We start from the raw sequence: 15390 nt of genomic DNA on the forward strand, positions 1-15390 counted from the left end.
TGACTGGGGTTAAATCTTGTGAAAGACCACAGCATGACAGCATTACCATTTTCAGACGGTTGGTGTTCTTCAAGAAATATCCACTGCCAACTCTTCCTATTGAACGCCTCTATGATATTGAGTTCCTATGTTTGGATTCCTTAAAAAAAACTAATAAAATAAATGTAGCTGCACTGGCAAGTTCACTGGCTTCAAATATGACAAAGTATTGCGATAAGCTGAGTGGTATAGCATTAGATAAGTTACCAAACAGCAATAAGAGATTACTTCTTGCCAGAGGTTAAAATAGAAAAGGAAGCTCATTCTGGCTGCTGTCATAAAAAGACTCAACGTTTACTGATGATTGAGCGTTTTCATCACTTGCATGTGTTCAATTTCCCAGGGAAGAGTTTCACTTCCTTGGTAAGAAAAAAAATAACTCTCTCTTGACATTTAATTCCTTCTGTCATGAAGGAAGTCAGACTACCTCCTAATTGCCTTTTCTATCTCCAAAATCCATGATAACATGGATTACAGAATATTTCCTTGGAAAAAAATATCTCACTTGGTCAGGTAATGTGTATACAAAGGTGGAACTGACTCAGCTCAACTTTCCTACTGCCACGTCTTAGGATCAAGACACCATGTAGCTTTAACCTTGGTACAGTTTCCTTTTTCGGTTAAAACCAATAAATAAAAGGGAAGGCTCAAGTGTACTAAGGTCAGAGCAAAACTTACGCAATTTAGAAAAGTTTCAACTCTCTTTCAAACAAGAGATGGAAGGAGGAACTTGAATGTGAGAAGCCATGGACCTACTACTGAGATGTGCAATGAGGAAAAAGGCTTCAGTTCCTGCCTTTTCCTCTGTAATCATAGCATCATAGAATGGTTTGGGTTGGAAGGGACCTTTAAAAATCACCTACTCCACCCCCCATGCCTTGGGCAGAGACGTCTTTCACTAGATCACGCTGCTGAAAGCTCCATCCAACCTGGCCTTGAACACTTCCAGGGTTGGTGTATCCACAACTTCTCTGGGCAACCTGTTCCAGCGTCTCACCGCCTCCAATATAAAAAAATTTCTTCCTTATTTACTCCTTATCAGAATCCAGCCAGTGTTGTCTTCTGCTCGTGTATGTTGGCCTAAATCACCTCACCCTGCCCTTTCTTCATCATCTGTGTTTTGCACTATGGTGTCTTCCTAGATTCTTCCTTACCTTTAACTGGCTGTGCATTTCCTTTACTGGACAGATACAGTAAAAAGTGCCTCTTTAAACCTGAAAAGCAATTTAATAAAAAGAAGAAGTAGCCAAGGAGGTGACTTTGCTTAATCTTGTAGTGTCTTTTGTCCATCTATGCTCCCCTAATCCTTGGGGTCTATAGCATTCAGTATAGAGAAATAACAGTATCTACTTTCCTGCCTCTTTTTGAACTGACTTACAGTGGTCTCTTCTGGCTACTTCCATTGGAGATAAACTATAGAAATGGTAAAATACAGAAATGGCCACGAGCTCAGGGACCAGGTCTCCCTGTTGCTCAGTGGCTGTCATGAGTCCTGAGCCCTGTTCCCATTTGTTCTCATGCTCGTCCAAGAAATGTTCAGGAATCTTTTTTCTAGTAGTGGCATCACTTCATACCGATTGGGTAGGGAGTACTCAGAGTACCTTAGGATCCACCCCCCGCAGATGTTTCCCCCTGCAAGTGTGGCTCTGAATCTCCCTGTGGCAGAATAGGAAATCGAATCTACATCTCCTACTTCTTTGGAAAGTGCAGTCACCACCACACTGATGGCAAGAAAGAAGTGGATGATACCTTCTATAACGCAATTCTAACTGCTACTGTCTTCTGCAAGAATCTGGTGCTTTTCAAAGATGTCTTGCAGTCTCCCAATGGAAGATGTGCCTTCTGGAGCCCACTTAAGCCGAGACGTGAGCTCCACCAAGTTCTGCAGAAGTTTGAGCTTCCACCTTTTTACACATAGACGTCCGGGGAAGAAGGGGGGGAGGGGTGCGGGGGGGGGAAGTCTACTCTCGTGTAAACTTCAGCTCGCAGCCCTCAACAGCATTTTCGGTAATGCAGTTCTGCACTTGCAAGAGTACCTTCCGTGGGGAATTCACCCACATCCCCGCAGGGCAACGCTGTCGCTCCTCTCCGGCCGGTGGGGCGGCGCGGCTGCTCCCCGAGGCGCTGCTCCCACCTAGCGGCGGAGCTCGGCGGGTCCCCCGGGCCGGTCCCGCACCCGCTCGTCCCAGCCCCGGTAAAAGTCAGGGAGGGGAAATTCCCTTTCTAGATTTTTCAGCCCGACTATATGCCTTTCAAACCGTTTCTTATGCTGCACCCTATAAAAGCCGGGTTCCCTCCTCCTCCAGATTAAAAAAAAAATAACCACCAGAAAAGCTCTGAAACATGAAATTCCAGGTAAGGTTAAAACATTTCCTAAGGGAAGCAGCATTCTCACCTTCCTCTGCAAGTGGTGGAATCCAGGACGAATTCTGAACCGGATTCCCAAAAGATGGAGCAGACATCAGGAGACTGTGTGATTTGGTGACAGAAGCTCAAAACAGACTTAGATGAGATCCTACTGGGGTAATTTCACTATGGTCTTGGGTTAATGATACATCAAAAAAAAGAAAAAAAAAACCAAACAAACAGCAAATTTTGTGTCCCTCAAGACTTATTCAGTAGCACCAGAGCAACAGGTCCAAAGCCAACATATACCCCTGAAGGTCAGGTTTAAAAGAAACCCAAATATTCGAAGTGCAGTGCAAAGATCATTGATAGTCTTAAGAAAATACATGGAATGTGTGTGTATTCTTAAGGTAAATCTTGAATCAAGAACCTTATTTAGGTTAAAAAATGAGCATCTGATACCATTATAAGAAGTCCTCTGCAGCATTAATCAAGGGGGGGGGGGGGGAAATCAGTTTTTCACGTAGTCTGAGAAGGCATGGGCTGTACTTTAAAGATGTGTTGTATTTAACAAGAAACTAAACCAGAGGTCACAGGCTGGTAGCACATCAGCGGACTTCAAATTTCACTAATTTCAGTAAATCTGAATAGCTAAAGATTGCACTGAGAATAGAAATGCACAGGAGCAAACATATTTTAACATATATCTGAAGCAGATTTCTGCAATTTCACCAAAAGCTACTTTTACCACTTGTGATTCTTCCTCTGTGCTCTGACACATTCAGCATTTACCAACTTATTATTTAACTCGATTAAGCTAGGTAACATTTCCTTACCTAAACGTATTTTACTGAACTGCTACCCTGCTCTTAGAAAACTATAGTGTCAAGAAAGCAAGTGATGCAGTTATGGTAAAAATAATAATCGGGATAAAATTTAGAGAAACTATTTGCCCTTCAAAAAGTAATAAAAATCTCTTCTGGTACAATGAGAACAGCTCTAATGAGCTAGGGATGAAAATACAAAATGTCAGAAAACATCACCTAACGAAAACCTCTTGGGAAATTTAATTGAAGTCACCATATTTAAATATCAAAGAATGAAAATGCATAATAAATCTTACTACACTGGGGATGCAAGTAATAGACCACATTCCTGGTACTATTCTTGAAAATGATCTTTAACTGCAGTTGTACAGCAGAAAATATTAAACTCAAAGAACATTTCAGCTTTTACATTCTGCTATTTTCGTATTAGTAAAGCAATGGCAATTACACAGCTGTCTACTGAATGGAGTCTTTTGAACCAGAAACACAATGGAGTATCCAATTTCAATTCTGACAGGAAATCAAAACGGGTAAAATAATAATCTTTTGGAACCCTTTATGGGCTTCTGAAAGGGTGCTTTTTTTTCTTAGGATATTGTTTGTCTTGACTTTCTATTGCAGTAGGCAAAGAACTCCGCAGAATTTCATTGGGAAGTTCCAGCAAGAAACAAACATATCAGGTCAGAAATTAGAAAGAAATACTTTCTTCATGGAAGACCAAACAAGGGGTCTTGAAATTACATCAAGATAAAGGGGATGGCCTTTCCAGCTGCCAGTTCAACTACAGTCTGTAGGCCGAACTGCACTAATCACAGGGGACAACATACAGACACATACAATTGTTGTGGAGATAAGGACAAAGGTAACTTGCAAGATGAGTTATCACAAATAAAGCACTATCTTCTGCCCCCTCCCCTCTTTTTTTTTTTAAGTGAAATTTTTAAAGTGGACTGAAATGTCTGACAGTGGCTTTTTATCTATCTGTGATTTAGGTGCAGAGATTCAAATTAAGCGCACATTACATTATTACATGCAGCACAAGTCATGTAAAAATACACATTTTATTATGTACATTTAGATGTTAAAGTTGATTTAAATTGATACAGTTTTTCCTTCTTCAGTTCCATCTTTTGCCTCATGACATTCTGCTGCTGCTTCCAAATACTTTTCTTCAGTGACCTGCAGAAACATACCGATTTTGTTACATTTTTTAGAATTACTTCATTATCCTTGATCCTGGAAAACCTCCCCTCATACTGTCACTGTAACAAGAAAGGACAGCCTACAAAGACAATTATTGTCTCCAAAATTAAACAACCTGAATGACAAGCATCTTCAAACTAATTTCATAGAAAAATATCATGGGTTAGGCTCTGAACGCATCCTCGGCTAACAAGTTTCAGTAGACACAGAGCTTTTTTTTTTTTTCCCCTCTCTCTTCACACAAATAAGTAAAATATTTGATCTGACGGCTCCACAACATCTGCTGTTTAATTCTTATGAAGGTTTCCTACGTTTAAGCATGCCTTGATAGTGAGTCTCTGGTTATGATATTTTATAGTTCCATTTATCTTAAAAACTTGCTTTTTGCGTTTATTCAAGTCATTGTAAAGCTTCTCTTGGATAACTACATTTCAACTTTGAAACACTGGTTGTTTAACAGAAGAATGCTTACAAGGAACTCTTATTTTCCATGTAGATTTTAAACAGGCAAAAAATACTCTAGCTAGTGCATTTATGCAGCTTACTGAAATAGCATTCCCTTTTATGTCCAGTAACTTCCACCTAAGTTCACCCAGTGGTATCAGCTTTTATCCCTTCATTTACTTGTAATAAATGTGTTCGTATGCATTCTCTCAAACCTGCAGCAGAGAACTTGTTACTACCTAAAAACTAGGTAAGTGTAAACACGTTATTCCAATTTTTAGTTTTCTTATTTCATGTTCACGATTAAACCAGGAAAAAATAATTTTAAGTTTTACACACATGTGATACCAACATTAGTTCTAGAGATTAATTTGAAAAATACTGATATAGTTTAAAGTGATAATTAACAGCAGCTTAAGAGATTTCACATGCATCTGATTTTTCTTCACCTGTGAACATTTCTTGAAGGTATGTTTTTGAAGATATTACCCATCCCTAATCATTCAAATTCTACTCTATTACAGCATATCTTTATATTTGGTAAGCTGTACTTCACTGCTAATTAGACTTACCAGCCTCTTCGATCTTTCCAGCAGTTTGTGCCACACAGTGTGGTGAGCCTGTATAAAATGTCATTAAATAATGTTATTGGAGGCCAAAAAAACCCAGGTTATGATTTCTGTGTCCAATTTGCCCATATTCCTTTGGGGACTTGAATAAATGTCTGCTGATCATACCCATTCATTGTGTGGAATCCTTGAGGCAGTAGTGGGCAAAACATGGGAATTAAAATCTTATGATGAAGAAGGGTACACAGAGATGAGGTGAGAAACTCAGTGCCCAATTGTCCCTTGAAAACTCCTCCACTGAGACAATAGCGCATGTGCTAGAGCACAGGTCAAAATCACGTAAGCCAACAGAAATGGTAAGAAAGACTCTTGCCTCCACCCATAGTTCTGCAAAGCCTTAGTTTAAGACTGATTGGTGCTAGGACTTTTTTGGTTATTGTCATTAACTTTTACTTTGATGTCATAAAAGACTTATTGAAAAATAACATCAAGGGTCCTCTCATGCAAACTTTTCTAGTTCTGATTTCACATCCACAATAGTTCCAGGAAAACGAACCCCAACTATCCAACACAGTCATGATCATTTGTCTTTCCTTTCTGCTGTTCTCACCTGGGAATTAACATTTGGCTACCAGCAGAGCATATAATAAAGATTGGAAAGTAAGCCAAATGCCCTAACTTAAAGAAGGAAAACCTTTACAAAATGGATTAGTTACCTTCAAATGGATTGGCAGGGACACACCCTGGAACCTCCTTATCAATTCAGATTGATTAGTCTGAAGATTATGGGCTGCCGTTATCTCATACTGGAAACAGAAACTTGTCCTTGGAATATGAGGGCCTTCAGTAACATCTACAAAGTCACCAAACCTGATGGGAGCAAATAAAAAAAAACCCTATGACAAATACACTCGGAGAGAAGTACAAGCCTATTTGTTTTTATTTTTGATTAGCAAATTCCTATCTACAGAACAGATGTAAGAAAATCCACACAAATCCCAAACCAAATCTAAACAAATCCCAGTTCAGCACTTCTAGATCTCCTGAAGCAAAAGTAAAGGTCACAAAACTTCCTAAAATTAATTATGAAATTTAAACCTCAAGTCTCAAAAGAAGACTCTAGGTTTAACAAATCTTTGAAGCCATGTTGGTTTTACACATGGGATAAATCTGTCATTCACCAGAAAAAGATTTGTCTCCGAGATCACACATTTTCCACAGTACAGTATTTACAACCTGCACAGGTATTTCCTTTTCAGGTCTTGGAAAACTGCAATTCCATTTAAAAAAGCGAGAGACAAAAAGACATACAGCAAAGAACATTCAGAACAAACCTCTCCCAGAAAACAACAGCTAATCCCATTTTCCCTCTTACTGAGCAAATTAGAGAGTGGGAGGAAGGAAGAACAACAGATATAACATCATTCTAAAGTTTCAAGAACCGTCAGTGCAAAGATGTCTGTTCCTTTAGAGAGATGCGGACTCCAAAATCAAATGCAGAACAATTTAGACATCTAGAAAACTGAATACCCTACACTAGCCTAAGCTAGTCACAAATTCTTTTGCATGCCTGAGATACAATACAAGCTTCCTGCCTCCAGCCTAAGAACTTTACATCTTGCACTGTATCCCAGGAGCCAGCTCCATTCTCATCTCCACCACTACAAGGCAGTAGCTTGCCAGTTAGGAAGACCTTTACAACTTTGGAAGAAAAATCCACTATACAATGCTAACTCTTGTTTTCAAACAAGTGTTTGGTTTGTATTTTATTTAACCTGCCAAGCTCTAGAGATTTATTTAGATTTTATGTAAAAATATTTAAAGCAGTAAGACTTCTCTGGCACCACCCTTTAAAATAGAAATAGAAATGTAGTGAGACCCACCAAGTGTTAAGTACCACAAAACAATGATTGTATAAAGAAAGCCACCCAAACAACAACTTAAGACAGAGTACAGACAGCAATGAATACAAGCAATTTCTAAATTGAAAACCATCACAACTTACTCTTTTCAATTGCAGAGAGTACTTGCAATGTAATCAAATCTTTCAGCAAATCATTACAGAATGAGAGTTCAGTTTTGCTCACCTATGTAACGTTACATTTCCTTCCATATTCTGTGAAGCTTTTCGTTCTATCAACTCCATTTTATATCTGAACAAGACAAAAAAAAGAAAAAATCCTTACCTTTAACACCTAGTTCTTACAAGAATACTTAAAGAGATCGATTTAAGGAGCATTCTTTAAACCTGTTTCAAAGCTCGCATAAATACAAGCATTATTTTTAATTCTTAATTTTATATGACAACACTTATTGGCATGTCTCATAAAGCATGTCACAGAGAGCTGTCAGTCTAACCTCAGTTCCTGGAAAAATTACAGAGAAAATTATACTGAGTACTATTGAAAGGCATCTAAAGAATAACGCAATCATCAGCCACAGTCGACATGGGTTCACAAAGGGAAAGAAAGTCCTGTTTAACTAATTTGATATCCTTCTATGATAAGGTCACCTGCCTAGTGGATGAACGGAAGGCAGCGGCTGTAGTTTTTCTGGATTTCAGTAAGGGTTTTGATACTGTCCCTCACAGCATCCTTCTGGACAAGCTGTCCTACTGTGGGATGTGTGGGCTCACGGTGCAGTGGGTGAAGAACTGACTGAAGGGCACAGCTCAAAGGGCTGTAGTGAATGGAGCTACATCTGCCTGGCAACCAGTCACCAGCAGTGCTCCTCAGGGTTCAATTCTAGGGCCAGTTCTGTTCAGATCAATGATCTGGATGCAGGAGTTGAATGCACCGTTAGCAAGTTTGCTGCCGATACCAAACTGGGAGTTGCTGTTGACTCACCTGAGGGACAGAAATCCTTGCAGTGGGATCTAGATAGATTGGAGCATTGGGCTATGATTAATAGGATGAAATTTAACAAGTCAAAATGCCAGATTCTGCACCTGGGAGGAAATAACACCAGGCACAAGTATAAATTGGGAGAGGAGTGGCTGAAGAGCAGCCCTGCAGAAAGGGATATGGGGGTGCTGGTCAACAGCAGGGTCAGCAGGAGTCAGCAGTATGCACTGGCAGCCAAGAGGGCAAACTGCATTCTGAGGTGCATCACACACAGCATCATCAGCCAGTCAAAAGAGGTGATTATCCTGCTGTATTCAGCGTTGGTGCGGCCTCACCTTGAGTACCTTGTGCAGTTCTGGGCCTCGCAATTTACAAAGGACGTGAAGGTCCTTGAAAGCATCCAGAGAAAGGCAACAAAGCTGGTGAAAGGGCTGGAAGGAAGGTCCCATGAGGAGTGGCTGAGGACTTTGGGCTTGTCTAGTTCAGAGAAAAGGAGGCTGAGGGGCAACCTCATTGCTCTCTACAGCTTCCTGAGGAGGGGAAGTGGACAAGGAGGTGCTGATCTCTTCTCCCTGGGATCCAGTGACAGGATGCGTGGGAACGGCTCAAAGATGCATCAGGAAAGGTTTAGACTGGACATTAGGAAGCATGTCTTTACCAAAAGGGTGGTCAGACAGTGGAACAGATTTCCCAGAGAGGTCGTCACTGCCCCAAGTCTGTGTGTTTAAGAGGCATTTGGACAATGCCCTTTACAACACGCTTTAACTTTGGGTCAGCTGGATTAATCAGGCAGTTGGACTAGATGGTCATTGTAGGTCCCCTCCAACTGAAAAGACTATTTCATTCATGACTATTCTACTCTATTATATATATATATATATATATATATATATATATACCTATGCATATGTTATAGGAGGGCCATGCTCTCTCAGCAGACAGATAAAATGAACCTTCTACTTCAAATAAAAATAAGAATTTTTCAAGTCACATGTAAGACTAGAAGACAGTATCAGATCACCTAAACTCATTTTATGCAATGTGTGGTCCTCCAAGACAGCAAAGTGTTCTCTGCTCTTTCTACACACACACACAAATCCATGCAAAATGTCTAAAGCTATTGTCAAAAGTCAGCTCCCACCTGCTGTCAAAACTTGCAAGCCAACATAGCAAAGAGGTGCTAGTCTATATGTCACACTAATATCATCATTATTAAGCTAAAAAAAACTAGTTATTTTTGCAACTTTAGCTTTAGCGTAAATTTATTTTGGTTCACAAAAGTATAAATTATTTATCATTCCCACCCACTTCTCTCCAACTGCCAAAAAGCTGTGGACCAGAGAATTTTTTTCCCAAAACATTGCTTAACTGCTTTTTGCAGCAAAGACAACTGGAGTGTTTTGAACAAGCCTTCTTTTACAGCACAGGCCACAGTATTTTACCCATTTTACCCTGCATAGCTCAAAAACTGCATTTCATCAAATCTTCATTTGAAGATACCAAGATATGAAAAATCTACGTTTCTTTGAATATGACAGCCTTTCAGTGAAGGTTGACAGTAACTAGCACGCCACGTCTAACCACCAGAGCTTCAATTAAAAAGCGGTGAAATCTTGAAGCTCACTATTAAAGTAAGAAGTCTACAGTCTTTCCATTTGTCACAAAACAACATCTAGCAAAGGTGCCTGGTGTTGTCCTCTGGAGAGGACATTAAAAATGGAGTAAGGTAGTGTAATAAAGAGAACGGAGAAAAGTTCATTCAGAGTAGTGGGAGAAGTACCTTCTTACTTCCCCTGTCACATTTTAGATTTACAAAAACAACCAGAGATTTAAATTAATTTCTAACTGCCTGTCTGAAAGAAAGGCAAATTCAGACGCTTACCTGTTATGTTGAAACATTTCACGTGCAACTTTCGCCTCAACAAGCAGTGTTTCAAACGGCAGGTCTTTATGAATTAGCTTTCCAGCATCCCTTGTAAAGGAACGGAAGTTGTCCTAAAACACAGTTGATACATACAAAACTGTCACCACTGTTTCACAGCTGTACTAAATAAACAAAGCATAGAAAACACTAAATATTAGCCAAAACAATACAGATCATCTACTATAAATCCTAAGAACAGTGCTGTAGGATTGTAACTCAATATTTATCTGCAACAGATTGCTACAGATTATTGCTGTTTGAATGGAGTGATTCAATGCCCAGTGAAATCAACAGGCATTTTTCCATCAAAAACGATACGTATTGTTTAGAGTTACACTTCTCGGGTTTTCCCAACGTGATATATACACATACAGTCTTTCTACTGTTAAAATATTCATCTGTGTACCCTGTTTCCCAGAGTCGTGATTCCATTTATAAATGACCTCTATTCTGATGGAATCAAAAGGAAAAACTACTGAATAATTAATAAACAGACATTGATCACTTTGGTCCAGAATCCAAAGCTCTGCATACTCAGAACTGTTGATAAATAAGAATTTTTTATTAAGAGAAATTACATTTATAAGATCACTTAGAAAACATTTCAAACTAAGTTACTTCAACTACAAGATCATATTGAAGAAAAAATCTGTATTGTCCTAACATTGTTTTGTTAGCCATACACACCTCTGCTAATATTTCGGCATGAGAACAAGAATTGGGACCAGACGAGTAAAACAATTCTGATGACACCAGCTACTAGTTAAGAGACTTTAAGGTTTTAGATAATTAAATTTACCAATGAGCATGAACCATAAGCGAGTCATTAAGGAAAGCTTCAGCTGAATGTGCTCATGGTTCTTTTACAACAATAGACTGATTATGCTGTAAACCACTAGGTGAAAATACACTTATTACACACGTTTCTATTTTCAGAGGGGTCTAGTCACACAAAGGCTATAGGGCTATCTATTCTACATCTACATTACGATGCAAGAGTGGCTGAGTGGCACATCTGTAGAGTAACAAAGATGGCACTGAGGTCCCAACCCTCACGCCAACTATTTTGGGAATTGTATTTCAGACTACAGCTACTCTAGCCCCATACACTTAAAACCTGTAAGTATTTGGAACACAGCTCTAGGTTTAATTTCATCTGAAAGGAACCCAGTTTGTGTGCTCTGAGACCAGTCTTCCATGAAAAAAAGTATATGGTAAATGCAGAAATGAGTTTCCAAAGAGTACTCCTGACCTAAAATAAAATACTAGTGTAGATATACCCTATGAAAAGAAAAAAAACCTCACCACCCTCTCCTCCCCATTAGAAAAGAACCATTACACAAGGATGCAAGCTTTACAACTTTTTGAAAAGTTATTGTGCTTACGTTTGTTGGTTTCCAGTCATTCAGTCTATTGTCCAAAATTACATCATAACAGAAAGCTCCAGAGATCACTGCAATTCAAATTCCAAAGAGAAAACTATTCATGTTTGTAACACAGTACGTATTTCATTGCCATAATACACACTTATATCAAAGTCAATTAGAAGAAAAACAAAACGATCACAAGAAATCCACCACAAAATATACATTTTCAGCTGTGATTACACAGTCAAATAGCAGATTAAACCTGCACCAGGTCACAGATAAGCAAAAGTTGTTACTAACCCTGTTTGTACTTCAATAATCTTCCAACTTGATGCATTACTAAAAATTATGATGTATACAAGTGCTCACAAGGTTATGTAGTTATTAGGACAAATTTCACAGAAACACATCACATCTTCTAAATACCTTATTTGTGGAACGTCACAATAAAAAGGTTATGTCTTCAAGTTACTAACTTAGCCTATGAAATCCTAAGCGGTCTGAAACCCAGTTGCCACAGGCCAATTTTCTGCACTTGGATAACAAAAATGTTTTCAGTGTGATTGCTATACATTAAAGCCTTCAACAACAGCATGTAATACACAAATTAATGCTAAGTACCTTCAAACATTGGAAAATGAGCTTCTGATTTTTTTGGTAACGTTATTAGGCAGTCACATAAGAAGCACCAAAAGACAAGACAATCAGTATAAAACACGTATCACCTGGCACTTCTGGAGCTTTGATCAGACTCACTGAGTACTCATCTTTGAATGCCCGCTTTAACACACACGCCATGATCATGGCACAGGAACGCCAATAGGCCTATAAAGAGAATTTCAAAACAGAGATTTATTACCTAGAGACTGACAACCCATACTAGATGAACACCAGCTATTTATTCCAAATGAACACCAACATTTAACTGAATTAGGCACAAACCTAGCTGTCAACCCAATCGTTACTTTCTTTAGTATTTAAACTTCTATTTGGAGATGAATCTCTATATAGAATCAATCAAAAAAATCAAAACTGCACTTAAAATGCAAGGCAGATGTTTCCCTGGAGATACTTAAATCTGAAATCATAGAATAATACAACAATATAGGTTGAAAGGGATGCCCGCACATCACCTAGCCCACACCCTGGTCCCATTAACAATAGCCATGATGTGCCAAGCAACTATTAAAAATATCTGAACTTTCACAACAACAAAGTTCAAGAAAGCAGACAGACACGGAACTGAAAGGTTGAAGTGTCTGCTGACAGACATTCTACAGAATGAAGCAGTCATAATCAGGCTCACCTGTAATGGGTTTACAGACTTACCTTGTTGACTTCCTCTGGATCTTCATCTTTGAAAGTAAGGAACTGGATTTCACAGGATTTGGTCAAGGGTCTATACATATCCCAGGCTTCACCATCCACAAGAGCTAGAACGGATTTGCTGCAATGCCATTCACTTAAGTCTAAAGAAAATGAAAAAAGTATTACACAGTTATTAACCATACTCCTCAGAGTCAGCAGTTTAGACCCCTGCATTTATAATAACAAACTACAAGTTTCACTTGTGTAAATTACTTGCAAGAATGATCTGTTCATGCAGCCTCCAAAAATTAACTCAGTTTCTGCTGATGTGTTTTAGTACAAATGTATTTTAAGCATACCAACTACAAATATTCTGAATGCTTATCTGTTATCTTGATCATTAAAACGCCAATAATATTAATAAATATTTCAAATTTGGATGACAAGCACTGCAACTGGCGGCGCAATTTTCATCACCAGTGGCACAACATTAGTTTAAGAGTCCGTTCACTTACGCATGGCACAATTGTACGGAGTGGACAAAGCTTTGTTCATTACAAACACACTTCCGGGGTGAGACTTCCCAGTGTATTTTACTTCAATTTTCTCAATTCGTGGATACAAAGATAACTGTCTCTCTTTCTCTTTGGTGAAGAGCTCATTACGCATCTGAATCACTTCTTCTGACGTCAGTCGAGAAACAGTCTGCGTGGAGATGAATCCTGGTAAGAGGAATGATTGAAAATAAGCAATAAGGAGGTTTTAAAGCCTCTTTATAAGACACTCGCTTCTACACAAAGGAGGACGTGCCGCTGCACTGCTAACCCAGGTGTCTGTCTCAATGTGCACAAGGTGACCACTGCAGCAGCTCTCGCTGCCCGTCCACTCTCGCTCCCTGCGGCGCCCGCCTGCAGTCACAACAGAAAACTCGGACACGACGTCCTCTGGCTGCAAAGGCCCTTCCCCCACACAGGCCCCTGCGGCCCGCCACCGCTCCGCGACGCCGCCACCGCACCCGCGCCTCCTCCCCACGGCCGCCCCGTCCCCAGGGCCCCCTCCTCCCCACGGCGGCATCCGCCCGGCCTGCGCCCACAGCGGCCTCCTCAGCCCGGCCCGCGCCGCCCCGCCCCGCCCGGCCAGGCCCGGCCGCCCCAGGCCGGGCCCCTCAAAAGCACCGGCGTAGGACAAGCCCAGCCCGGCCCGGCCCGGCCCGGCCCCGCGCACACCCGACGCCCCGCTGCAACCGCCCCCGGCCCCGGCCCGCCGCCACTTACGCCGCCCCGCACGGCTGCCCCGCAGGCAGACGGCGGCCCAGAGCGCCGCCATGTTCCGGCCCAGTCCCGCCTCCCCGGTGCTTCCTCCTCCGGCTCCGGGGGAAACGGCGGCGGCGGCAGCGCGGTTCCGCCCGCCGGTCCTCCCGCGGCCGCCAGGCGGCGCCGCGGGGCCCGGGCCGGGGCAGAGGCCGGGGCCGCCTCGGGCTTGCGGGGCGGCGGCGGCGGCTGCCCGCAGCGCATGGGGGAGCCGGCCCTCCTCGGCCTCGGCTTTTAGCTCTCCCTTCTGAGGCCGCACTGCGTATATGCCGGTTCCGCTTGCCATTGGGGGCCAGGCGTACCCCTCTGTCCTCCCTTTGCCTCGACTGGCCCTATTTCGCCAGGCAGTAAGGTCATCCCCAAAACCAGCGGCTTTTGGGTGGCCTGAAGGTGTTCAGGGGTCCTGGTGGACGACAAGCTCAATGTGAGCGAATAGTGTGCAGCAGCGGCTAAGAAAGCCAGCAGGATGCTGGGCTGCATCGTCAAGGGCATCACCAGCAGAGATAAAGAAGTCGTTATCCCACTTTACTCAGCACTTGTCAGGCCACACCTGGAATACTGTGTTCAGTTTTGGTCCCCGCTATACAAAAAAAGATGTGGGTGTGCTGGAGAGGGCCCAGAGAAGGGCCACCAAGGTGATCAAAGGACTGGGAAGCCTGCCTTGTGAGGAAAGGCTGAGAGAACTGGGTTTGTTCAGCCTTGAGAAAAGAAGGCTTAGGGGAGACCTTATCACCATGTTCCAGTATTTAAAAGGTGGCTACAAAGAAGTCGGAGACTCCTTTTTTACAAGGAGTCACATCGAAAAGATGAGGGGTAACGCATACAAGTTACACCAGGGGAGATTCCAATTGGACACAAGAAGACAATTTTTCACAATGGGAACAATCACCCACTGGAATAATCTTCCCAGAGAAGTAGTGGATTCCCCATCATTGGACACTTCTAAGATTCAGCTGGATAGGGTGCTGGGCCACCTCGTCTAGACCGTGCTCTTGCTAAGCAAGCTTGGACCAGGTGGTTCTTGAAGTCCCTTCCAATCTGGTATTCTATGAGCCTATGAGTTTATGATTCTGTGATTCAGTCATCTCCTAGTAAGGATTGCAGATATGTAGTAGTGAGGTTACAGCATTAACAGCCTGGTGGCTGGTGGAAATGATCTTTGGTGCCCAGCTCCCTGCTGTGGCAGGGCCATGGGCAGACCCGTGTAACT

The 15390-nt window shown here is 41.6% G+C and overlaps 1 protein-coding gene across 1 annotated transcript; it reads right to left on the minus strand.

Moving 5' to 3' along the window:
- Positions 1–4254: 4254 nt before the first annotated feature.
- LOC309686088 (large ribosomal subunit protein mL39-like) lies at positions 4255–14212 on the minus strand. Its single transcript, XM_082498618.1, has 10 exons — positions 14145–14212; positions 13386–13592; positions 12892–13031; positions 12288–12387; positions 11581–11648; positions 10154–10266; positions 7516–7581; positions 6145–6298; positions 5432–5479; positions 4255–4391 (listed from the first exon to the last, which is right to left on the minus strand). Exons 1-10 carry the CDS (start codon positions 14194–14196, stop codon positions 4305–4307), a joined length of 1035 nt encoding a protein of 344 aa, XP_082354744.1. The 5' UTR covers positions 14197–14212; the 3' UTR covers positions 4255–4304.
- Between the last annotated feature and the right edge of the window lie 1178 nt (positions 14213–15390).

This window comes from Vanellus vanellus (genome assembly GCF_965231255.1).
Source record: "Vanellus vanellus genome assembly, chromosome: 1".
Classification (NCBI taxonomy): domain Eukaryota; kingdom Metazoa; phylum Chordata; class Aves; order Charadriiformes; family Charadriidae; genus Vanellus; species Vanellus vanellus.